The sequence below is a fragment of the Gopherus evgoodei genome, unplaced genomic scaffold (assembly GCF_007399415.2).
Source record: "Gopherus evgoodei ecotype Sinaloan lineage unplaced genomic scaffold, rGopEvg1_v1.p scaffold_45_arrow_ctg1, whole genome shotgun sequence".
Lineage (NCBI taxonomy): Eukaryota > Metazoa > Chordata > Testudines > Testudinidae > Gopherus > Gopherus evgoodei.
In genome coordinates this window covers 679,002-705,034 of record NW_022060066.1, presented here as the reverse complement: position 1 = coordinate 705,034, position 26,033 = coordinate 679,002, and the positions used below count along the sequence as shown (strand labels likewise).

Below are 26,033 nucleotides of genomic sequence, written 5' to 3'. Positions count from 1 at the left end.
TACCTTATCTTTTACCTCTTACTATTCACAAACAACATGGTAAATGAATGATGGTTAGCCTTTGGTCCTGTTTTCTCTGCCCTGGACACATTCCATTAATTTCTCTTTCTTTGGGACATTTTATTGGATTGATCTCAATTCCCTCCCTCCTCTTGTAATTAACATGATTTGCTATTTCATGACAGACCCAAGAGTGCAAAAAAAGAAAAAATCTCATTCCAATGTCTCATTCTGTCATCTCAAATGGACTGAGATTGATGTTTTCGGTAGAATTAGATTGGTCAGTTCTACTAAGTGTTTTTCTTATTAGGTAGCTGATTCATGGTGAGTTCAGTTCTTTTTTAATTCCTGTTTTATCTGTTGTATACTTTGGAGGGGAAATGCAATTTTATCTTCAGCTGAAACCAAGACACTTATGTAACTGTTAATTACAACCCCTCCCCCCCCAAAAAAAAAGACTACCATGGGCAAGCATTTGATCATCAGGTAAAGAATAAAGACCATAAATTATTCTGGAATGCCCACTGATCACAAATGGCTTCATTTCTTTATTTCTTAATTTATCTAATTTTGAGGGGAGCAATTTGAGACAATCCAAGGCATGAATTACAAGATCAATGAACATCCATGATTCTAGCTAAAGTCAATTGCACCCTTGGGTGCTCATTACTACTCAAAATCAAGCCTTTATTGTTTGTCTGCAAGATAATGAAGCATCCAAAATTTGTGACCACGTTTGAAACTTTGAGCCAAAGTCATTGGGCCAAATTTACTCCTAGTGCACCTCAAATGTCTTGAATACATTCTGCCCATTGATCTCTAAACTCTGAATTATTTTATGATTTTTCCAACCTCTCCCCCTTTTTCAGTGCTTCTTAAAACACCCAGCAATCCTACTGCCATGCAGCCAAGTCAGATAGTTCTCAGGGTTCAAAAAAGAACTAGATAAGTTCATGTAGGATAAGTCCACCAATGACTATTAGCTAGGATGGGCAGGGATGAGGTTCCTAGCCTCTGTTTGCCAGAAGTTGGGAATGGGCAATAGAGGATGGATCATTTGATGATAACGTGTTGTGTTCATTTGCTCTGGGGCACCTGGCATTGGCCACTGTCGGAAGACAGGATTCTGGGCTAGATGGACTTTGGTCTGACCCAATATGGCCATTCTTATGTTCTTATGTTTCCAAGGGTAACAGAGTGGAAGGAGGAGACAGTTTGGTGTGGGATGTTGCCACACTTGCATGTATAACCCACACACCTCCTAGGTGTGGTGTTCTTTCCCATGTAGTGGCACAGAGACCACTTAGACATTAATGAGTCTGCTACAGCCCTTAGCTAAGGGCCATGTGGCTTTTAGATCATGTAGTATAGGCTCATGCATTTAGCTCCAGAGATCCTAGGTTTAATCCCACCCGCCAACGACTGGGGCTTGTTGTTGTTACACTTGCAGTTCAGATGATGATGATGATTAGGCAGGTATCTAGCAGGAAGCCCAATTAATGTTGTGGTCTATATTGTCATGTGCCCTGAACAGACTAGTAACAAAGGAGAGAATCTAGACTAGATTCTCAAGGAACTTTGATATTGGGGTGCTGAGCCTAGCAGCACTTAGCTTTCGGGCACCTAGAGAATCTGCAAACTGACCACCATTGAATTAGGTTTGAATAAAGATTGGGAGTGGATGGGTCATTACACAAAGTAAAAACTATTTTCCCATGCTGATTTTTCCCCTATTGTTACTCACACCTTCTTGTCCACTGCTGGAAATGGGCCATCCTGATTAACACTACAAAAGTTCTTTTTTTCTCCTGCTGATCATAGCCCACCTTAATTGATTACTCTCACTATAGTTGGTATGGCAACACCCATTTTTTTATGTTCACTGTATATATATATATATATTTCTACTATATTTTCCACTGCATGCATCCGATGAAGTGGGTTTTAACCCATGAAAGCTTATGCTCAAATAAATTTGTTAGTCTCTAAGGTGCTACAAGTACTTCTCATTCTTTTTGCTGATACAGACTAACACAGCTACCACTCTGAAAACTATGTAGCATGTTTTCTAAGGTTTCAATCATTCTTGTGGCTGTTCTCTGAAAGCTCTCCAATTTATTCACATCTCTCTTAGATTGTGGGAACCAGAACTGGACACAGTATTCCATCAGCAGTCATTCCAATGCCAAATAGTGAGGTAAAATAAACTCTCTGCTCCTACCCAATTCCTGGTTATAGATCCAAGAACTGCATTACTCCTTTTGACCACAACATTACACTTGGAGCTCATGTTCAGCTAATTATCCACTCTGAGCCCCAAATCTTTTTCAAAGCCTCTGCTTCCCAGGATAGAGTCACCCATCCTATAAATATAGCCTACACTCTTTGTTCCTAGATGTATGTAATTACATGTAGACATATTGAAAAACACATTTTTGTTTACCAAGTGATCCAGATTGCTCTGTATCACTGACCTGTCCTCTTCAAGATTTACCTCTCCCCTAATGTTTACGTCATCTCCAAACTTTATCAGTAAAGCTTTATCAGCAGATCTCAAAGCCCTTTTCTAACAGAGATTCATATCATTATCCCCATGTTACAGATGAAGAAACTGATGCTCAGGTCTTGTATACACTATGCAGCTAAACCGGCACCACTGCGATCAATGCAGCAGCATTGATTTACCAGGCCTGCTGAAGACGTGATAAGTCAACAGGAGAGCACTCTCCCGTCAACTTAATTGATCAACCTCAATAAGAGGTGGAAGTTATGTCAATCAGTGAGCATCTCCCATCGACAGAGCACAGTGTAGACACCGCGTTAAGCTAACATGTTACATCAATTTAAGTTATGTAATTTATGTAGCTTAATTAGTGTAATTTATATTGACTTCTAGCATTAGTGTGTACTAGGCCTCAGTATTGCAAAAAGTCACTCACCCAAGAATGTGGTAGGATTGAGATGCTAAGAATTATGTCCTTGTTTTGTTAATGCATTTTTATTATGTTAATCCTTCATTTTATGTTTTACAGCTCTTAATTTGGAGGAATACATGAACATGGAAAACCAAACCATAGTGACAGAATTCATTTTCCTAGGACTTTCCAGTGACCCACAGCTCCAGATTTTCCTCTTCCTAGTGTTTTTGGTTATTTATGTTATAACACTGTTGGGGAACATGATGATCATCCTGGTGATAAGCGCTGACCCTCAACTTCACACCCTTATGTACTTCTTTCTGTTCCATTTATCCTTTGTTGACATCTACTATTCCTCCGTCATCATCCCTAAGATGCTGCAGAACTTCCTAGCAGAGAGAAAGACAATATCTGCCAAGGGTTGCTTTGCACAAAACTTCTTTTTTCTCTTCTCAGGTGGCACTGGAGTTTTCATTCTCTCAGCAATGGCTTATGATCGATACACTGCCATATGTAACCCCCTGCATTACGTGGGAACCATGAGTAAGCAAGTCTGTTGTCACTTGCTCAGAGGCTCTTGCATATCTGGGTTCTTTTACGCACTGGCCAATCCTCTGTCTGTATTAAGCTTACACTTCTGTGGTCCCAATGAAATCAACCATTACAGCTGGGAGCCTCCTCCACTCTTAGTCTTATCCTGTTCTGAGACACTGACCCCTAAAGTGGTGCTTCTTGCATCTATTATAATTTTTGGATCAAGCGCCTTCATTCTCACTCTGGTCTCCTACATTCACTCATCTCCTCCATCCTGAGGATACGCACTACAGAGGGCAGGCATAGAGCCTCCTCCACCTGCAGCTCCCACTTAGTTGTGGTTATTTTATACTATGGCACAGGTTGTTTCCGGTACATGAAGCCTACTTCTGAAGCATCTATTTTTGATAGAATAATTTACATACAGTACAGCATCTTAACCCCCATGTTAAACCCCATCATCTACAGCCTGAAAAACAAAGACGTGAAAACTGCTCTGTGGAAGCTATTTGCAAAATTCAAGTTTCCCAAGGAAACTTTACATTGTTAAGTGTAGAAAAGAAGACACATTGAACTAGTGGTATATATCTGAAAAATCTGAGCTTGTCTAATGGACTAAGTATTTCTATTTATGAATTGCATCCAGAAATGTTTTAGGCTGAAACTTTCAAAGTTACCAAAGGGATGTGGGAAACCAGTTCCTATAAGTGAACTTGCAAAACTCAGAGATAATTTTTTCAGAAAATCAGACATTCTGCACTTTATTCTATGCTCCCTCTTCCTGGGATACATATGGAGTAACTCTACTAAAGTCAGTGAGATTGATTATCCCCTTTCTCGCCCCGCTGTAACCATGGAATAACTCCTACAGCTGGTCAAAAGTTTTTAACTCAAACTTTTTTTTTCTATCAAATATTAGCTTTATAGTTTTTTTTTCACAAGAAGTTGTATATTAGTGCATTTTAATGGAAAAAAATGAAACTACATTTGTAAAAAGTTGTTTTGTTTTAACCCTGCAAAGATAAAATGTTTTGTTTGGGTTTTGAAAACAGAAAAAGATGTGGGTTTGCTTTTTGGTTTTCAATATTTTGTTATTGATTTTCCAATTTTCCTCCCCCTTTTTTACTCTCTTTTCTACTGGGAGAACAAAAAAGGGAGAGAAAGTGTTGGTGAAGCAAGATTTTTTTCCCCAGAATCAAACAATGAAAATTGCAATTTGAAATACAAATATTCATTTTTGGGGGCGGTCCAAAACATTATTTTTTTCAACAAAATTATTCCAGATATTTGCTGGAAATAAAATAGGATTGTTCAGCCGGCTCTAATAACTTCATTTGAGTCAAAGGAGTTTCACTTGTGGAAAATCAGTGTAAGTGAAAGGAGAGTTAGTACCTTAGGGCTGGTCTACCCTAAAGCTGTAAGTCAACCTAAGTTATGGTACTTCATTTATGTAAGTTACTGAAGTCAACGTAACTTAAGTTGACTTACAGCAGTGCCTACACTCTCTCATTGACTTACCTTCCACCTCTCTGGGAGGTGGAGTACTGACATTGACAGGAGAGCGCTCTGCCATTGACTTAGCTTGTTTTCACTAGACCCGCTAAATTGACACCACTGCATTATTTGCAGCAGAGCCAATTTAGCTGTAAATATAGACAAGCCCTTAGTGCCAGAACAGATGTTAATGGTGACATTTATGGACTCCACACACCCTGGGAGCAGTGTGCCCAGAATGGATGCCCAGAAAAGGAAGCCTGGAGAGAGATCTGCTTTGTCTTAAGCAATGATCTTGTTACAGCCTTATGCTGGAGATGGCTTAGCATTTAACTACCTATATTCTTATCCTCTCTTGCTGCATTTAATGGCGTCATTTTCAGTGCTGGTAGGCATCCCCAAGTCAGCTCTGATCTAGCTACCACACTAAAAGTGCCAGTGCTGATATGGTGGCATAGAATTCATTATGGGGCTAGTAACGTGAGTACGTACTCAGGAGCGTTGGCTGGCTTATGCAGCCTGTGCTGAACAGGGCACCAAGGGCATTCACTGGACATTTGGGTATGCGAGATGGATTATGGGGGTATGGCTACCCCACTGCAGACTACACCGTCAGCTGCAGGGTGGAGATACCCTGGACATCTCACAGCAGCTATTAGCTCCAAAACACTGTCATACAGGGAAGCCAAGCAGACAGTTTCACATCAGACAATGAGGTTTTCAGAGCTGCCCAAGGGATAAGAACATAACATAAGAACATTAGAACAGCTATACTGGCACAGACCAAAGGTCCATCTATCCCAGCATCCTGTCTTCCAACAGTAGCCAATGCCAGGTGCCCCAGAGGGAATGAACAGAACAGGTAATCACTAAGTGATCCATCCCTTGTTTCCCATTCGCCACTTCTGGCAAACAGAGTCTAGAGACACTATCCCTGCCCATCCTGGCTAATAGTAATTGATGGACCTATCCAAATCCCATCAAAGTAGGATTTAGAAGCCCAGATCCCATGATGGGAGATGGGTGTCCAAATCCACAAGGAACTTTGAAAATCCCACTTTGCAAAGTAAAAGAATTTGACACATCAGTAGCTAAAATTGTGTTAAAATAAATTTGGGGTGAAAGAAGAAGATCTAGCTCTTATACAGCACTGTTCATCAATGCATCTCAAAGCATTTCACATCTCTTAATGTATTTATCCCTACAATACCCCTGTGATGTAGGGAAGGGTTACTATTCCCTTTGTTCTGATGGAGAACTGAGGCACAGCAAGGCCATCAGGAATGAAGGCCTGCGATGGGGCCTAGAAGTAGGTAGCTAACTGCACCTGAAACTCCTAATCAGCCAGATTGCCTCTAACCTGGACAGATCTGGATTGATCAGGACATGTGAGTGAAGGAGGACAGACTCAGGGATGGATAGATGGATTGTAAGCACCGGGCTTCAGTTTTATTAAAAATTTAACATTGGAAAGAGTTTGCCTAATTCTATGTGTAGATTCCTGACAGGACATTGTACTGCTTCTCCAGACAAATGATGAAACGGAAAGAGAGAGAAAAAGAGAGAATCTAGCTAGCTAGCTAGCTATCTAATTCCAGATCCCCAGTGGGTGTAATCTAGCATTGCTCAATCAAAATCGATGGAGATGTGTTGATGTACACAAGGTAAGACTTTGGTCCATGCGCTTTGAATAGGTTGTGGTTCCCTAAGTGCCTCCAAAAATCAGGCACATGGGGTGTAAACATGGATTGAGATTCTTTTCCTATGCCAGTGTAAATCTTGAGTAACTCCCCTGAAGTCAATGCAGTTTTACCTATGTTAAACCAGAATAAGTGTGTCATGATAAAGTCAAAGGACTCTGTTCTTTTGGGCCATTGGAATCAATGGTCCTGATTCTACCGCTTTTTCACCCAGTGTAAATCAGAAGTAATTCCATTGCAGTCAGTGGGGCTGTTTCCCCTCTCACTCATTCCAGTGAATTTGTCCACTTTCTGTGCTTCGTTTCTGAATCTGTAAAATGAGGATAATGATACTGACCTGCTTGGTAAAGTGCTTTGAGATCTGCTGATTGAAAGCCAAGTATAAAAGTATTATTTGTATTGCCTGGCTGGCAAAAGAATCTGTCTCATTCTGCTCTTTTATTCAGCCCACTCTTTTGGGGACAATATCCATGAATAATGAATGGAAGTTTGACATGATGCAAGAGCATGTAAAATATGTTCAGCATGTAGTGCAGGGATGTCTATGAGGGTAGGTGTGTGAATTCAAAAAACCCACGAAGGCACGAGGGATTTACAGTCCGCTTCTCTGAGAACTCGCCTGTATTTAATGACTCCACAAGCAATTTGCTCTGAAGTTATGAGAAAATCTGTGAATTTCTGAGAAGATCATGTCCCAAGGGGGCTCCTGGGCAGATGAATTAAGCCACCCTGAGTCAAACACTTCTATAAGAAAGAAAGAAAGAAAGAAATTGTTCGTTTTCAATTATAAGTATATATTGTGACAAAGCTCTGTTCTTGTCTCCGTGGGTCCTGTGTTTCCTGGCAGATTTTGCTAGCCTCAGAGGTTCGTTGTGACCCTCCATGTAGCCCTTCTCTCTCTAGAGGCAAGGGTCACAGCTTACTGAGCCATTTTCCTCATAAGCCAGCAAGGGAGGTGAGAAGAAGCAACCCTCCCTCACACAGTCTCTGTTGTCTCCCAGTCTCCTTCATCATTACCTCAGGGCCTCCTTCCTTGCACCTGAGACAGATTTGTACTGCTTCCTTCCTCCAAAAGCACAGGAGCAACTTCTGTTAGTGAAAGTGACAAGGTTTTAAGCTACACAGAGCACTTCTTCATGTCTCTGTGGAAGCTCAAAAGCTTCTCTCTTTCACCAACAGAAGTTGGTCCAATAAAACAAACAAAAGTAAACAAAATAAAACAAACAATAAATGTCCTGACCATCTCTCCTTCCCTCAACCACCAGAAATACATCAGAATGTGAAGCCCCTTATGGGACAAGGGACAAACTACCAGCCATGATCACATTCCAGGATGCTTCATACTGGAAAGAGATCTGTGCAAACACAGTCAGAGCTCACACTGGTACCACTGAGCTCAGAACCCAGCCCTTGGTCAGTTGCACATTAGTAAACATACCTGCAGGGGTATGCTAGTGTCTCCTGAGTTAAAATGTCATCTGAGCCTTATGGTGCTGTAAAAATCTCTGATGCTGAAATGCATGGACATCCCAATTACCCTTGTGACATTTTTTCCTGAGACAGTCAGTGGGAACTGAAACTATCTGAGAACATGGTGGGATCAGTGACTTCTAAAAGAGGGCACTCAGAGACCATTAAGAGCTGTGGATGAAGTTCATACCACAGTGTAGGGGGGTGGTTACCTGCTCCTGCCCTGAGGGGTTTAAAAAGCAGCCCTGGGGAGGGCTGCAGCTCTAAAAACTGGGCTGCTTGGGGAGGCAGCCACAGCTGGACCATGCCCCAATTAGGCCACAGTTGGCCTGTAAAAAAGGCTGTGAGCCAGGAGCTCAAATAGTCTCCCTCTGCTTGTAGAGGGAGAAGGGCCTGGCTGCAGGGTGCCAAGAAGGGAACCTAGAGTGGAGAAGGGCTGGGGAAAGGCCTAGGGAGCCGGGGAACTCTGGTCTAGGAAAGCCCCAGGCTGAAGGCCTGGTAAGGCCCATTAGGTACTGGGTTGCAGGGGGCAGCCCATGGATAGGCAGAGGCAGCAGGTCCGAGCCCCCTTTGCCCATGATGAGTGGCTTACACTGCAGTCCACTCCAGAGAGTGGAGTGCTAGATGGGGACTGGCAGTAACCTAATACTGAGGTGAAGTGGAGATGGGGTGGGGGTTTCCCTGGGAGGGGGAGACCCTGAGGCTGTGAGGGGTACTGCCAGGGGGGAAGCACCCAAGACAAGGGCACCGGGGTCCTGAGAGGGACATGGGGCCAGCGGTAAGGCAGATCACTGGCCTGCAGAGGGCGCTCCAGGCTGGAAATCAAGCTAATTCCCTGAGAGACCACCAGGAGGTGACCCAGGGGTGAGTCCACATACTTACACACAGCTAGATTAAAACAAGCTTTTTCCACCCCGCCAAAGCTGCTGTATGCAGTACATTATTGGATATGCAAATAGTTTTTGACCTGATCCAGCTGCTTATATAGGGAGACCCTCTCTCCCGCCGCCAGTAGCAAGCTTCTGTAGTGCTGAAGTACTGAAGGTTTCCCAAGGGAATTTATTGACATATTTGTTCCTAAGGGCATTTTGGGTAGGTTGCCTGGAGCCCTGCAGGGATCAGAATCAGGGGCACTGATGGAAAAAGCTCAGATCCCAGGACAGCTGCCAAATACAAAATGTGAAAACATAAACAGTGAGTGACATTCTCCTGCCAGCTACCCCAGCTCTGCCCCACTTTCTGAACAGGGCTGAGCGGGGAACTGGGATCCCTGATTTGCATTGTCTCACCTGCATTTGGCTTGTAAGAATTCTCTCTTCAGACATTAAACCTTTCCCATTTGCTGCAGTGGGACACCTTTAGAGCTGAGGTACATCTTCGGGTGGATTCACATTTCACTGACAGTGGTGTCAATCCAGAGTAACTCTATTGGCTCCAACTGCCAGCCACATCAGCACAGCTCTGATGGAGTCATGAGATGCTGGGGACAGTGCTGGTAGAGGGCGCTAGGGTCTCATTTGCTATGGTTTCTCTGTGCGTAGGACAATTCCCCTGCCCTTAGTAGGATAATTCAGAGGAAACTCCATAAGGATCCCTTGTGAAATCTCCACTCTCAGATATGACTAAGGACATGGACAATCTGGGCCATAGTGTCTATATTTTCAAATAGTCAGGGGAGGTCATAAAATTCAGAAACTTACACATGGTGGTAACATCATAGGATGGTTACATTGCATGGTGATGAGTAGTTTGCACTGATAGGTGGAGACGTAGAGGTGTGTCAGGTCTGAGATATTTGTGTGTGAGACAGAACTAATACACAATATCCATAGTATAGGTAATATCAAATATGTTTTTGTGTAACTAAGAACTTTGTTCATGTTAAGCTTTTCCTAGGAGGCTTTGTACTTTGTGAAATTGTGCAACCAAAGGATGATGTGGAGTGTTGTGATATCAGGGTTAGGTTCAGAGACATGCCAAAAATACAGAATAAGACAGATGATTCTGTTGATGCTTCACCAACATGGCTTCTGTACCAAGCGACAGCTAGTGCAGGACATCTCTAAATTTGCAGATTTTGGGGAAATTGTTCAAAACAAGATAAGAAACTGGTAAGAACTAATGCATAAATCTTAGGTAATACCATGGAATGCGTAGAACCTTCTTTTTATTGTAAACAAGGTTACTATAAATATGACCAGAAAGAAGCCCACGATTTCAGAGCAAGGTGGAGTTGTGAGCTGCAAACCTCTTCCCCATGCTGGGTAAAATAGTAACTGTTTCTTTACTGGGCTGATTTATTTTTGGTTAATAAAGTGACTGAGCCTGAGTCACCTGACATCTTTACCAATAAAATGCTGGAACCCTGACAGAATGCTGAGAATGTGGATTTGAGACTCTCTGTGGGTGGAGATCTCCACTGCTTGGCAAAGCCCCTATCAAAGTGCAGGTGGGGCTCATTGAAGATAAGCAAACCAGAAGTCATAAGTGAAAACAAAGCAAAGTTTATTGGGGTTAGTTTCCAAGCAAGCATATTCAGAAGCCCTTCATACCTGTCGGGCTTATCTCTATATGCAGATAGAGCCTGTTCCCCACTGTTCCTGTCTGAGCTCTGATGCCGCAGAGTATTTACCCCATGTCCTCTTCCCAGCTCTGATGCCGCAAAGCCTTGCCTGTGTCCCTGTTCCTGTTCCTGTTCCACCTCCCCTTAGCAGGCATGATTCCAATTTCCTTTCCACTTCCAGTTTGAACCATTTATATAGTAATATTCTCAGCTATACCTTAACCAATAATTTTACTGACATATTGTAACATAATTTTCTAACCAATTATATCCCATTACCTTGATTAACTTACACCTAGCAAAATTAATTATACAGCAGACAGAAAGAATTAGAGGACCAGACAGATTAACAATAGAATAGTGCGGGCCACAAAGATAAAACAATACAATACTGATAAGTGATTTCTTGCCAGACAGGATGCTATCAAACTAAGTTTTCTTTAACCGTCTTAAGTTCTGTTTCTTTATCTGGTTGTGATGGGCACTATCAGGACAGGACAGGATTATCTTCCTAACAGCCCAATACCACCTTATTTCAGTGTGACTGGTTTGGGATGTGAGGATGTGACCATACACTTCCCTGCTTCTGGCTGCCCCTAGTGCTTAGCCAAAGACCTTAGCCTAAGAACAAGGCCTCAGCCTATCCTGGTGAAAGAAGGCTCATACAAAGGTGGACTGTGATTTTGATTCTTTGTTTTATACCTCTATAATTATCTAAGTGATAAAAATACACCTAAGTTCTATCTTCTAACAAAATGTCCATTCACAAAATCAATATTTTCCATGAGAAAATGGTGGTTTTCAGTGCTTAAAGTGAGTGCCACTGTGTCCAGTTCCAGCTTCTCAATGCCCCTCAGAAATGTCTGTCTGGGAAGCTCAGTACTTAAATGCACGGTCCCAAACCACCCTAAAAAATTCAATTTTGAAAAAAAAAAAGTTTTTCTACCAGGAAATTTGCAGTGATGGCTCCCTGGCCAACAACCCCCAACCCCCTGCCAACTGATAAAATATAACAAAACAAATCTAGACAGGCTAACTTACAACCTGGCCCAGGACCTGACTGTGCAGTCACCAGTCTATTGTGAGTGGACTGAATCAGTGAGTTCCATTTGCTTCTAAGTCAGTTGGGTCTGAGTAGAGTTTAGTCATTCTCGCAAGCTCTGGGACTCTAGGACACACTCCCAAGTGGAGCCTTCTTGTCTGATGCCCTTTCTTTGGCCAGGAGAGGCCCCTGTTCATCTGCTCTAGACCTCAAAACAGGTGTTTGTGTTCCGACAAGCCCCTCAGTAACTTACCCACACTGCCCCAGAGCTCTGCCTTGTCTGGGGTCACTATGAGCTTCCAGCTGACCCCCTTCAGAGACAATGTGGCAGGAAAACAAGGAACACTGGCTGAGCAAAAGGATTTCTTAACCATGGTCACTTTAGGAGAGTTAGATACTATCCTGAGATGCCCCCTTACTTGGACTGTTCTCACCCCATCTGTAATCAGAGATTCATCAGAGTTTTGGTCTGGGTTGCTCCTTCTTGTCCTTCTTATGTGTGTCCATGATCGGCCCCTCCCTGCATGGAGCAGAACCGCCCTATTTAACAGGCCTCTGTCTCCATGGCATGGATTCAAACTGTGACGTTCCATTCTCCATCCAATCACTTTTCCCTGGGCAGGAGGAGGAGGGTGTTCACTGAGAGACAATAAACATCAATAACTCTAAATTCTAGTCTTGATGACTCTCCGTGGTGATCCTTCAGTGGAGTGTCAAATGCCTTTCCCATGCAGGACAGTTGTCTGGAATGCAGCCTAATACACTGCCATTGAGAAACAGCAGACTTGTGCTGTCAGCATGCCAATCATTCCACCGATACAGTTTATGATTTCACACAGTCATATCCCACTGAGTTACACAAACAAACAATAAACCAACACCCATCATGCCCCAAGCAGAGTTCATACCTCCAGATGGAGAAGACCCAGACAGCTCATGAAGTCCATTAGGGACTTTGATCTGGCTACTGATTTTATGTGGAAGATGCTCAGACAACATGGGGATGGGTGGCAGTAGAAAAATCCAAGATAGATACATAACTAGATTGACACTCATGTAAATCTACAGTAACTCCACTGACTTGAGTTTGTCTGCATTTTTGCCAATGTAAATACCCTTTTACATGCAAAGAGATTGCAAATCATAGAATTCAGGCTGGGAAGGGACCTCAGGAGGTCATCTAGCCCAACCCCCTACTCAAAGCAGGACCAATCCCCGACTATTTTTCCTCTCAGATCCCTAAATGGCCCCCTAAAGGATTGAGCTCACAACCCTCAGTTTAGCAGGCCAATAATGAGCTATCTCTCCCATGTTCTCAGGGAGACACTAATGTCACCTATTGATTCCATTTATATAGAAACACAATGAAATGACAGTCAAAGGCGAGAGATGGACCTTCTATTCTCAGTGAAAAATCTCCATCCTCTCCTCACGGAAGCTTTGATCTCTTTATTTATCATGCTATAGATGATTGGATTCATTACTGGAGGCATCACAGAATAGAGAACAGCTAAGATCCAGACCTGACACTGACCTGGAGGTGGGTTTCAGGTAGGCAAATGTGCCAGTGCAAATAAACAAGGAGACCACAATGAGGTGAGGAAGGCAGGTAGAGAAGACTTTAAGCCTTCCCTGCTCAAAGGGGATTCCCAGAACTGTTTTGAAGATCTGAACATACGACACAATTATTAAAACAAAGTAGCTAAAATATAAGCATGCACTAAAGACAAGAAGCCTAGTTTCAATGAAGTAGGCATCAGAGCAGGCAAGCTTGAGTAACTGGGGGATTTCACAGAAGAACTGATCAACCATGTTGCCTCTGCAGAAGGATATTACAAACATGTTTCCAGTGTGCAGTGCAGAATTGAGAATGCCACTAATCCAGGCACTGGCTGCCACTTGGACACAAGCTCCCCTGTTCATCACTCTCTCATATTACAATGGCTGACAGATGGCGAGGTATCGATCATACGCCATGACTGTGAGAAGGGAAAAATCTGCTCCCATGAAAAAAAGGAAGAAAAAGACTTGGGTAACACATCCAGGGTAAGAAATCAACTTGGTGTTCATGAGGGAATTGGCCATGGATTTGGGGATGGTGACAGAGATGGAGCCAAGGTCTAGGATGGACAGATTCACCAAGAAGAAGTACATGGGGGTGTGAAGATGGTGGTCGAGGGCTACGGCTGTGACGATGAGAAGATTCCCTATCAGGGCTGCCAAGTAAATCACTAGAAACACCACAAAGTGCAAAATCTGCAGCTCCTGAATGTCAGAAAATCCCAAGAGAAAGAACTTGTTCACGGTGGTTTGATTGGACATTTTCTTCCTCAGCACGTTGTGCGACACCTGTGGAGGGAAGAAGGGCAATGGGCAGGATTAGAGTGACAAAGGGAATGGTCCCAATTTCCCTGTGCAAAGGAACTCCTGATGTGACTGTCACAGGAGCATAGCACTCGTCACTTCTATTGAGCAGGAGAGGTGAGTGTTCCTCACCGATGACAATGAGACCGCTGGTCCAGTGCGTTATCACACGAGTCTCAATCAGCACAAATATTTTAAACCTGTGGGAGGGCAAACAACTGTGCATATCTCTCTATCAGTGTTACAGAGAGTGAACAATCTACGAGTTTACCCTGCATAAGCTTTATACAGGGTAAAACAGATTTATTTTGGGGTTGGACCCCATTGGGAGTTGAGCATCTGAGTGTTAAAGACAGGAACACTTCTGTAAGCTGTTTTCAGTTAAGTCTGCAGCTTTTGAGCACTTGGTTCAGACCCTGGGTCTGTGTTGGAGCAGACGGGCATGTCTGGCTCAACAAGACAGGGTGCTGGAGTGGAAAGCAGGGCAGAAGTAGTCTTGGCACATCATTTGGCAGTTCCCAAGGGGGTTTCTGTGATCCAACCCGTCACAGCTGCCTATTCACGTGTTGTTTAATGGCACCCAATGCCAGCTACGCTTACATAGCTGTGTGATGTAGCATCTCTCAGTTACTGCTGTGTTGTGTTGCTTCCCACTGCAATTTTATGCCTGTGCTGTGAGGGTCAGTGGCTGTTATGACACCTAGGTTCTGTTCTTGGCTCTGCTACTGACCTGCTGTGTGACCTTGGACCAGTCACTTCTTCTCCATGTGCCTCTCTTTCTCCTCCTCCCCTTTTCTGCCTTGTCTGCTAGGAAGATGAGCTCTTTGGGGGATGGGATTTCTTATTAAATGTATGTTCTGTGCACCTAGTTACAGTATTTGTGCTTAGGTGGCAGCAGTGTTGGACCTGGGATATGGTGCTAGAGAACTGGGTTCTAGTCCTATTGACCTTCTCCATGTCCATCTAACTTTCATAGACTCTAGGACTGGAAGGGACCTCGAGAGGTCATCAAGTCCAGTCCCCTGCCCTCATGGCAGGACCAAATACTGTCTAGACCATACCAGATAGACATTTATCTAACCTACTCTTAAATATCTCCAGAGATGGAGATTCCACAACTTCCCTAGGCAATCTATTCCAGTGTTTAACTACTCTGACAGTTAGGAACTTTTTCCTAATGTCCAACCTAAATCTCCCTTGCTGCAGTTTAAGCCCATTGCTTCTTGTTCTATCATTGGAGGCTAAGGTGAACAAGTTTTATCCCTCCTCCTGATGACACCATTTTAGATACCTGAAAACTGCTATCATGTCAACTCTCAGTCTTCTCTTTTCCAAACTAAACAAACTCAATTCCTTCAGCCTTCCTTCATAGGTCATGTTCTCAAGACCTTTAATCATTCTTGTTGCTCTTCTCTGGACCCTCTCCAATTTCTCCACATCTTTCTTGAAATGTGGTGCCCAGAACTGGACACAATACTCCAGTTGAGGCCTAACCAGCGCAGAGTAAAGCGGAAGAATGACTTCTCGTGTCTTGTTTACAACACACCTGTTAATGCATCCCAGAATCATGTTTGCTTTTTTTGCAACAGTATCACACTGTTGACTCATATTAAGCTTGTGGTCCACTATGACCCCTAGATCTCTTTCTGCCATACTCCTTCCTAGACAGTCTCTTCCCATTCTGTATGTGTGAAACTGATTGTTCCTTCCTAAGTGGAGCACTTTGCATTTATCTTTATTGAACTTCATCCTGTTTACCTCAGACCATTTCTCCAACTTGTCCAGATCATTTTGAATTTTGACCCTGTCCTCCAAACCAGTTGCAATCCCTCCCAGTTTGGTATCGTCCGCAAACTTAATAAGCGTACTTTCTATGCCAACATCTAAATCGTTGATGAAGATATTGAACAGAACCGGTCCCAAAACAGACCCCTGTGGAACCCCACTTGTTATACCTTTCCAGCAGGATTGGGAGCCATTAACAACTACTCTCTGAGTACGGTTATCCAGCCAGTTATGCACCCACCTTATAGTAGCCCCATCTAAATTGTACTTTCCTAGCTTATCTATAAGAATATCATGAGAGACTGTATCAAATGCCTTACTAAAGTCTAGGTATATCACATCCACCGCTTCTCCCTTATCCACAAGGCTCGTTATCCTATCAAAGAACGCTATGAGATTAGTTTGACACGATTTGTTCTTTACAAATCCATGCTGGCTATGATTTCATGATCACTTTCACCCAAGCTTCCTTCTACTTTCAAATTCTCAACAAGTTCCTCCCTATTGGTTAAAATCAAGTCTAGAACAGCTTCCCCCCTAGTAGCTTTTTCAACTTTCTGCAATAAAAAGTTGTCTGCAATGCTACTATAAGGTGGGTGCATAACTGGCTGGATAACCGTACTCAGAGAGTAGTTGTTAATGGCTCCCAATCCTGCTGGAACTTATTGGATAATCTGTGCCCCGCGGTGTTATTTTCCCAACATATATCTGGATAGTTGAAGTCCCCCATCACCACCAAATCTTGGGCTTTGGATGATTTTGTTAGTTGTTTGAAAAAAGCCTCATCCACCTCTTCTGCCTGATTAGGTGGCCTGTAGTAGACTCCCAGCATGACATCACCTGTGTTTTTTACCCCTTTTAGCCTAACCCAGAGACTCTCCACCCTTCCGTCTCCTATGTCCATCTCCACCTCAGTCCAAATGAGTACATTTTTAATATATAAGGCAACACCTCCTCCCTTTTTCCCCTGTCTATCCTTCCTGAGCAAACTATACCCATCCACACCAACATTCCAGTCGTGTGCATTATCCCATCAAGTTTCAGTAATACCAATAATGTCATAGTTGTATTTCTTTATTAGCACTTCCAGTTCTTCCTGCTTATTACCCATACTTCTTGCATTTGTATAAAGGCATCTAAGATACTGGTTTGATCTTGCCTCCCAGCTTTGCCCTGACCCTCCTTCCTCTCTGCCATTATAGCCCGTGCTCCCTCCTGTTTCCAACCCATCTCCCAGGTCTTGTTCCCCACTTACCTGTGGGCTTTGCTCACCTGTCCCCGTCGAACCTAGTTTAAAGCCCTCCTTACTAGGTTAGCCAGTCTGTGCGCAAATAAGGCCTTTCCCCTCTTCGAAAGGTGAACGCCATCTGTTCCTAGCAGTCCTTCCTCAAATAGCATCCCGTGGTCGAGGAAGCCAAAGCCCTCCTGGCGACACCATCTTCGCAGCCAGGCATTCACCTCCACGATGCATCTGTCTCTGCCCGGACCCCTACCCTCAACAGGAAGAATCGAAGAGAATACCACCTGCGCTCCAAACTGCTTAACCCGCTGTGTTCTTTCAGTTGCTTCAGCTCTTAGAAGGGTTTTAAGTTCTGTGCTCCTTGGTGGGTGTTCCACTTAGGGAACCTCTGCTCCTGGTGCTTTTTGTGCCAGTCCAAATTGGCTTTCTGTGGCTGCCTCAGTTTCCCAAAAATCTCAGTTTTGTACACTTTGTTTTCCATTCTATTGGCCTTGTTGCCATTTCATTTTCTCTCACTGTTCTTGCTGTTATTTCAGCAATGTTGAATCTTATTTTCTTTTCACAGCTTGTTAGAGGGCAGGGTTGGACTTCCCCCCTTCTGTCTTGGCAGGTAGCAGCTGGCCTTGGGATGGAGTCAGCTTCTTATCTTCGGACTGAGCTTGCTAGCTGCCATGTTGAGTTAACCCATTCTCTGCTCTTCTTCTTTCTCCCCCTTCCACCCTCTCCCCACCTCTCGTACTCTGCAAAGGAAACTTCCACTCTTCACTTACACACCTTTGACCTGCTCCAAAATGCTTTGCAATGCTTACAACGTTGTTACCCACATACAATGCTGATCTGCCTTCCTGGGGGCTCCCTGAGGGATGGGGCCATTGAGGTGTGACATAGTGACTCTCAATGAGTAAAATTCTCCCCTAAGCTTTGGAGCAGCACAAGGCCTAGGTACTACAACATGGGTTTAGGATAGATCTAAGGGGTACACGAGTGACAGGCAGGAAAGCTAAAGAGCCAGACTCTTCAACCATAGCTGTAAGTGGGGAGAAAGAACCTGCTTAATTTGCAATGTCAGTTAGTTAGAGGTCATATTTCCATCCCATCATAATTCTCAAGTCCAATAGAAGAATCACACTGAATATGACTAGGAGGGAGAATAGGTAATTTCCAGTTGGTGCATTTCCTATTTTGGGGAGAGAACCAGGAATAGCTGAAGTAGTGTTGTGATCCTCAAGCTGCCTTTTAACTTCCTACCTCACAAGAGTGTTGTGCAGAGGTTACATTAAACACTGTAAGGTGCTCAGACACTATGATGATTTTTTTCAACAGTATGCAATTGGCCAGATGTTGGCGGTGGAGAAGGGAAAGCGGGTTTGCCTTCCTCTGAAGCTTCAGGAATTGAACAGAGCTGGAGATGCAACATGGAACAGGGTGGGACAGAACTTTGAGCTGGTTCAGAAACTAGTCAGTTTAGATGGCTGGTTGGTGGGTCTTGCTCCCATCCTCAGGACTTAACGAATCACCAGATATGGGACGGAGAAGTAATTCTCCCTCAGCTCCTATTGGGCAGGGATTTTCAGGGTTTTCACCTTCCTCTGCAGCATGAGACATGGGCCACCTGATGGGATCAACTGAGTATACCTCAATTAATCAATACCATGCCATTGCAGGGACCTTGGACACTGGTGGAACCTTTGGGTACGTCTATACTACTCGCCGGGTAGTAACTGATCTATCAGGGATCAATTTATCACATCTTGTCTAGACACGATAAATAGATCCACAAATCAATGCCCATACTTCACCTCAGCAGGAGGAGTAAGCAGCATCAACGGGGGAGCTGTGATAGTTGACTCACCACCATGAGGACAGCCAGGTAAGTTGAACTAAGATATTTTGACTTCAGCTATGTGAATTCTGTATGCCTCTTCATCTCCCCTGACCTATTCCAGGGTCTTTTTGTGCCCTCCCATTTCTACCTTCAAAACACAGAGACCATGAGTCCAAATTGGGACTCTGTGGGCCCCCCCGTTTCCCTTGTGGCTGCTCCTGTCCTACCCTACTCATATTTCAAAACCACTCAAACCCCCCCCATTTTCTGTCCAAAGCCCACGTTTTGCCAGCCCTGTGTTGAAATCAACTGGTAGAAACTCAATGACCTCACTGGACTTTGGAATAATTCAACACCAACTGAAATTTCTTATAAATATTTGTGGATGTTTTTCTACATTTTCAAATATTTTGATTTCAATTACAACACAGAATACAAAGAGTACAGTGCTCACTTTATATTATTGTTATTACAAATATTTCACAGTAAAAAAGATAAACAAAAGAAATATTATTTTTCAGTTCACCTCAGACAAGTACTGTAGTACCAACTCTTTATTGTGAAAGTGCAACTTCCCAATGTAGATTTTTTTTTTGTTATACAACTGCACTCAAAAATAAAACAATGTGACTTTTGCATTTCAATTGTTATTATTGTTTAACAGTGCCATTAAAACTGTGATTAATCACAAATAATTGTTTAATTGTGTTTAATTTTTTGAGTTAATTGCATGAGTTAATTTCATTTAATTGACACCCCAGTCAGAAATTTCCCCTCATTCCAGTGCATACCCATTGAGTTTGGAACTTTTACTCATTACTTTTTCATGTCTAAACTAAAGTATAGATATATTATTACCTTTACTTTTTCAGGTAATTTCAAAGTCCCATCATCAGAAATGCCGAGGGACATTTGAACCTTCTAGTGGGAAGGAGGAGGAGAATGACATGCTAATTTCAGTGAAAGAATACAATACAAGTGAACAAAGATGGATGGCAGAGGTGGATTGTTCAGTGGGGACTCTGCAGGTTTCCTTGCTGAGTCCATTTGCATTTATAAAGTAGAAGGGAAAGGAAAACAAAACCTGGCGCCTGATATTCTGAATGAAGAAGTTATCTGAAATATTCCAGTTGGCTACTGTCTGATAGGTAAACAACTTCATTCACTCTTTCCAGTTTAAATGAAATACTGATTTAGAGAAGGAAAAATACCTATTCTGGGCTGCTAGAAAGAATGTGTTTGCTTTACTGATAGTATGACACTGAGTAGAGGTCAATGTTAGAGGCTGTACAGAAAGACACATGTAACAAAAGAACAAAGAATACACCTCTCCGTTATTTCTGTCAGTCACAATACTTTGCATGGATTTCTGTATTTCTGCTAGGGGTGTAATTTTCTACTTAAATAGCCGTAACACTACCACTCCTAGTGTGGACACTGATATATGGATATAAAGGTGTCTAATACTGATGATATAGCTTATTGCCCCTGATTGGTAATAACTTAGCACCTTCATACTGGTATCATAGCAGCTGCACTGCAGCGGCGGGGAGGTGTGTGTGTGGGGGGGGTTTGTACAGTTTTAATAATACCAGTGTGGTACAAATATTGTGTGTAGATGACCTCTCAGTTTCTTCTTCTTTCTCATTCAGTTACTTCTTTAGTCCTGTACCCTCTCGGTTTTCAATCTGTTTACTATGAATTTATATTCTGCACCCTTCTATCTGAAAAGACAAGTCCCCGTGTTTGTCCTCTGATTAGAAATTGGGATACAATTTTCAAAAGCACCTAAGTGGCGTAGATATTTTTATACTTTATTAGCTGAATTTATCTTACATTAGCTGTAAGAAACACAGAGCAAAAAGCTGGTCCTTGGTCTATGGGACTGTTCCCAGTAGTAAAAGTATGTCTGTGTGTAAGTGTTTTCAGGGTGGCGGCTTTAGTGTAAGATTGATAGATTGCAAGTCAACACTGAGAGGGAAGTACAAAGAAACAATGAGACAAACCTGGTGGTTAAGAGATGTGGTGGGGTGAGATTTTCAAAAGTACCTAAAGTTATTTTAGGGCACAAATTCCACTGACTTTCTAATTCCAAACCTGATTCAAATACTGTTATTCATGGAATCATAGAACTATAGGGCAAAAAGAGGCATGAAATCCAGCTGCCTGTGCTGAGGCAGGACCTCCTAGGTTATTCTTGACAGGTGTTTGCCCAAACTGTTGTTAAAAAAACTCCAATGGTAGGGATTCCACAGCCTGTCTTTGAATCCTGTTCCGAGGCTAAACTACCCTTTCAGTTAGAAAGTTTTCCCATATCTAACCTAAATCTCCTTGCTGCAGAGTAAGACCATTGCTCCTTGTTTTACCTTCAGTGGCCATGCAGAACAGTTGTTTACCTTATTTTATAACAGCCCTTAATATATTTGAACACTGTTAGCTGGTTCCCCTCAGTCTGCTTTTCTCAAGACCAATCATGTGCAGCTATTTTAATCTTTCCTCCTAGGTCAGGTTTTCTAAACCTTTTATCATATTTTACTGTCCTCTAGATTCTCTCCAATTTGTCTGCAACTTTCCTAAAGTGTGGTGCTCAGCGCTGGAGACAATGCTCCTGCTGAGGCATCATCAGTGCTGAGTGGAGCATGACAATTACCTCCTGTGTCATAGATAAAAGACTCCTGTTAATACAAACCAAAATGATACTAGCCTTTTTTACATTGTTGAGTCATATTCAGTTTGTGATCCACTGTAACTCCAAGATCCATTTCAGGAGTACTAGTGATAACTAACCATTTATGCCTCATTTTGTAGTTCTGCATTTTTTTTGCACTTATTTTTATTGAATTTCCTCTTGTTGAACTCAGAACAATTTTCCAATTAGGGAACTTTGTCTCCTCAACTAAGTTAATGACACAATACAAAAATTGAGTGAAGCAGGTTTAGCACATTTATGGAGTTAATTGATGATATAGCAATAGAGTTAATCTCCTTCAGATTATAATGATGTAATATATTCTTTTTTTGTTTTTGCCTGAGACAGAATCCATGGCAGACATAGAACAGGGAAATCAAACATCTATCACGGAGTTCATCCTCTTGGGATTTGAGGAGCTCGTTGACCTGCAGATCTTTCTCTTCCTGCTGTTTCTAGTCATCTATATTGTGACTGTTGCTGGGAACATCCTCATTGTGGTGCTGATTGTGGCTGATCAGCACCTTCACGCCCCCATGTACCTCTTCTTGGGAAACCTGTCCTGCTTGGAGACCTGCTACACCTCCACCATCCTTCCCAGGATGCTGGCCAGTTTCCTGACTGGGGACAGAACCATTTCTTTCAGTGGCTGTATTGCACAGTTTTATTTCTTCGGTTTCCTAGTGACTGTTGAGTGTTATCTCTTATCTGCAATGTCCTATGATCGTTACTTAGCCATATGTAAACCACTCAATTATGCAGCCATCATGAATAATGCAATTTGTAGCCAACTAGCAGCTGGATCTTGGCTGGCTGGATTCTTAGTTAGCATCATCATCATATTTTTAATGTCGCAATTAACATTTTGTGGCCCCAGTATAATTGACCATTTCTTTTGTGATTTCACCCCAATAATAAAACTATCCTGCAGCGACACTCACGTGATGGAACTTGTCACGTCCATGCTGACATTTATAACTACCCTGCCCCCATTTCTACTAACCCTGGCAACCTATGTTTATATTATATCTACCATCCTGAGAATTCCTTCTACCACCGGAAAGCAAAAGGCCTTTTCCACCTGTTCCTCTCACCTCATCGTAGTTACAGTTTTCTATGGGGCCATAATGATTGTCTACATGCTGCCAAAAACTGACACCCTGCGAGATCTGAACAAAGTGTTCTCTGTCTTGTACACAGTTCTGACTCCACTGGTGAACCCCCTCATCTACAGCCTGAGAAACAAAGAGGTGAAGGAGGCCCTGAGAAAAGCTGCCAGGAAATGTTTAGCTTTCACAAGAATGTAACAAATTAGATTTAATGTTATGAGGTTAACATGAAACTGAGGTAATCGGAACTGATTTACTGAGTCAGAGATGCAATCAGGGTGGTCATATTTAGCTAGTGGGTGAAAGTAAGAATGAAACCTTGTTAAAAAACATACCTTTTCCCCTGAGATTTTAATTGTTTTAATTTTAAAAAAGTTTTATAATTTCAAGATTTTTCATATAGCAAAAAATCCTGGCCAGCCCTAGTGAGGAAATCAGCTCTAGATGATGTTTCTTAACTAGTTTACAATTCAAGGGGGTAAGAACATTCAAGTAATACTTCATGTAATACTTGGACTTTTTTTCTGAATGTCACTGATTCCTTTTGCTGGTTTTTTTCAATAGAAAACAAGTATATGTCAGTTGTTTTTAAAAATGAAACATTTTTCAGGGAAAAAAAATATTTTCAGTGAAATTTTTTTGCTTTCCCAAAATGAAAAACTGCATTTCTTTTTTAAAAAGTAATTTGTATAGGAAAGCAAAATTAAAAAAAAATCAATAACAATTTGTCTTTTTGATTTTTCGTTTGGTTTCTTGGTTTTGGTGGTTGTTGCAAAACTGAAAATAATGAAACTCTGGCTGAAAAAAAATATTTTTTGTGGAATAACATATTTTTCATCAGAAAATGTTTTGCCAAAAAGGTTCAAATAGGTTCAACTTGGACTTGTATTCTCTTTTTGTGTATGGAGTTTCAGAGCAGTCTGTGAAATTCAGGCTGAGGAAGTGATTGATGGAAATTCCGCATCTCTGGTTATGCAAAACAACTGCCTTTGGAAACCTTTGTCTAATGATTATCTGGTCCCAGAGACTGGACATCAAAAACCAGTGCTGTATAAAATAGAAACTGAACTATACATGCTTGCTCTGGTTCTGAATATGAGACAATGGTGGACTGATAATCATGGGAAAAACCCAGTTGTGGTTTCTGAAGGACTGACACCTACCAAAGCCCAAGGTGGGAGTTGGTGGGGCCAGGATGATCTATTGTTAAGCATTTTAGCATGTATGTAGGGTCTTGTATTGCTCTATGTTCTCTTTTTAAGGCTTTCCCCTTAAGAATAAATGTATTTTCTTAGAAAGAGCTGCGTTGTAATTTATGTATTCTGGTAATTAGGTTATTACAGTAGAACCTCAGAGTTACAAACACCAGAGTTACGAACTGACCAGTCAACCACACACCGCATTTGTAACTGGAAGTACACAATCAGGCAGCAGGAAAGACAAAACAAACAAACAAATAATAATAAAAAAAATGCTTGTAATTTAAACACAGTTTTCCATACCCCACATTCTACATAAGGATGAATTAATTTGTAACAAAGTTTCTGGACTACAAGCAGTAGGTGGCTGATCTAGGAAGAGAAATGAAGAGTTGTGATTCTCAGACCTATGTCTTAACCACAAGACAGCCATCCCTTGCTGGAAAACACATTAAGCATGTATTTCTGCCCTGTCTGCTGTTCTGTTGCAGAAGATGATAATTAGAGCTCAGTGAACCACTGATTTTTCAAATAAGCCTGATCACTAGCTGTAAAGTCATTCTCACTGGCTTTTCCTAGCCCAGTGACTTATTGTCTTTCATGATGAGAATGAATAGTCATTTGTCCAGAAAGCAAGTCCAAGGATGATAGTTAAGATGAACTCTTTGACTGTAGGAGACATAATTTAAAATCCATATTTTATTGGCTATTCATTATTTATGCCAAATGGAACCACTTCAACAGGATAGAGAGCGAGAGAGCTTGTGCAGAGAGTATTTCATAGGCCCGTGAACTTGTTTCTAATGTTAGTGTGGGAAACTAAAGACTTTTCCCCCATCAGGCAGGAGGGAAATTGATTATGGGTCTTTAACGTCTCCCCCTCCCAGAGTGTGCCTTCGCCATTGGGTTAAATGTTATAAATGGGGCAGATTGCTGTCCATAATCTAAGTCCAAATATTGACTGGAAAAAATATTGAGCTAACTTGACTTAAATTCATGAATCCCTTTGAGCTGACCAAATTAAGTATTCATCAAAAAAAAAGTTTGCCCAGCTGTAAATGACAATGCCGAGCAGAGGTAGGGCAGGAGGAGGTCAGCATGAGGGATCAGATGGAATGGTCTGGAGAGCTGCAGCATCTGAACTGCTACTGGAAGTACATAGCCAGGACCTCCACAGAATTCCTAGTTCTGCTGGCACGATATCTTAGGGCAGGAGAAAAGTAGAAGAATCAGAATTTTAGTTCCAGTTTAGCTGTGTCTGTACACCCCATATGGCACTGCACTAGGAGAAAGCAGGAAGATAGAGTGGGAGGTCAGGTCATGGGAGGTAAGGGGACACTTAACTAGTTAAAAGGAGAGCGGGGAGTTATGGTTTTATTTATTTATTTTACAAAGAACAGGGACCAAAAATTTGAAGGAAGACCAAAAATACCAGGGAGGCTCAATGAGATTTTATTTTTTAATTCATTTTTGTCAAACTTTGGTGGTAAATATGTTTATGCATATAAATGTATTTCTGTCTGGGGCAAGGGAGACCCATGTGACTCTCTCTGGGCTGAGAGTTGCAAAGTTGCCTAGTGTTTTTGGGTGCTCATTTCCTATTCGTTTTAATTCATTCATTTCTTTGGGTGGAGGAGGGAAATCGGATCTCACGGGCTTTGAAAATTTTGGGCATATATCATGCATTTTATATATCTGTATCAATATCTATATTGATATCAGTAGCAATACAGAAATAGATATTTTAAAATTGCTTTGACCCTGCAAAAGTGCATGGACAAGCAGAAAATGTCACATAGTAGGACACTGAGACTCCCAACCCTCCGCAAACTTTCATTTTTTGTCTACCTCGTTAAAGATCTGCATAGAATACTGCTCAATGAAAGTTCTCCATTAACTATGGAGGCAACATTTTTCTCTTACTTTTCAGAAGTGTAATTGACAACAGAGGAGTCTAATCAGTGGAGACAGAACTTCATTGGCTTCAGTGGGAGTGGACAAGACCCAGAACCACTCAAAAGAAGTTAAGCTTCTTGCAGAATTTGAGCACTAGTGTTCATGTACAGATAAATGAACCAGAGTGCTGAAATGTGTCTGGAAA

The 26,033-nt window shown here is 42.1% G+C and overlaps 1 protein-coding gene across 1 annotated transcript; it reads left to right on the top strand.

Moving 5' to 3' along the window:
* Positions 1–21,977: 21,977 nt before the first annotated feature.
* On the top strand, positions 21,978–22,931 carry LOC115642747 (olfactory receptor 6N1-like). The gene has a single exon (XM_030546461.1). It carries the CDS (start codon positions 21,978–21,980, stop codon positions 22,929–22,931), a length of 954 nt encoding a protein of 317 aa, XP_030402321.1.
* The last annotated feature ends 3,102 nt before the right edge of the window (positions 22,932–26,033 follow it).

Excerpts from the sequence above, each read along its gene's own strand:
- LOC115642747 (XM_030546461.1), top strand. The coding sequence starts at position 21,978 with ATGGCAGACATAGAACAGGGAAATCAAACATCTATCACGGAGTTCATC.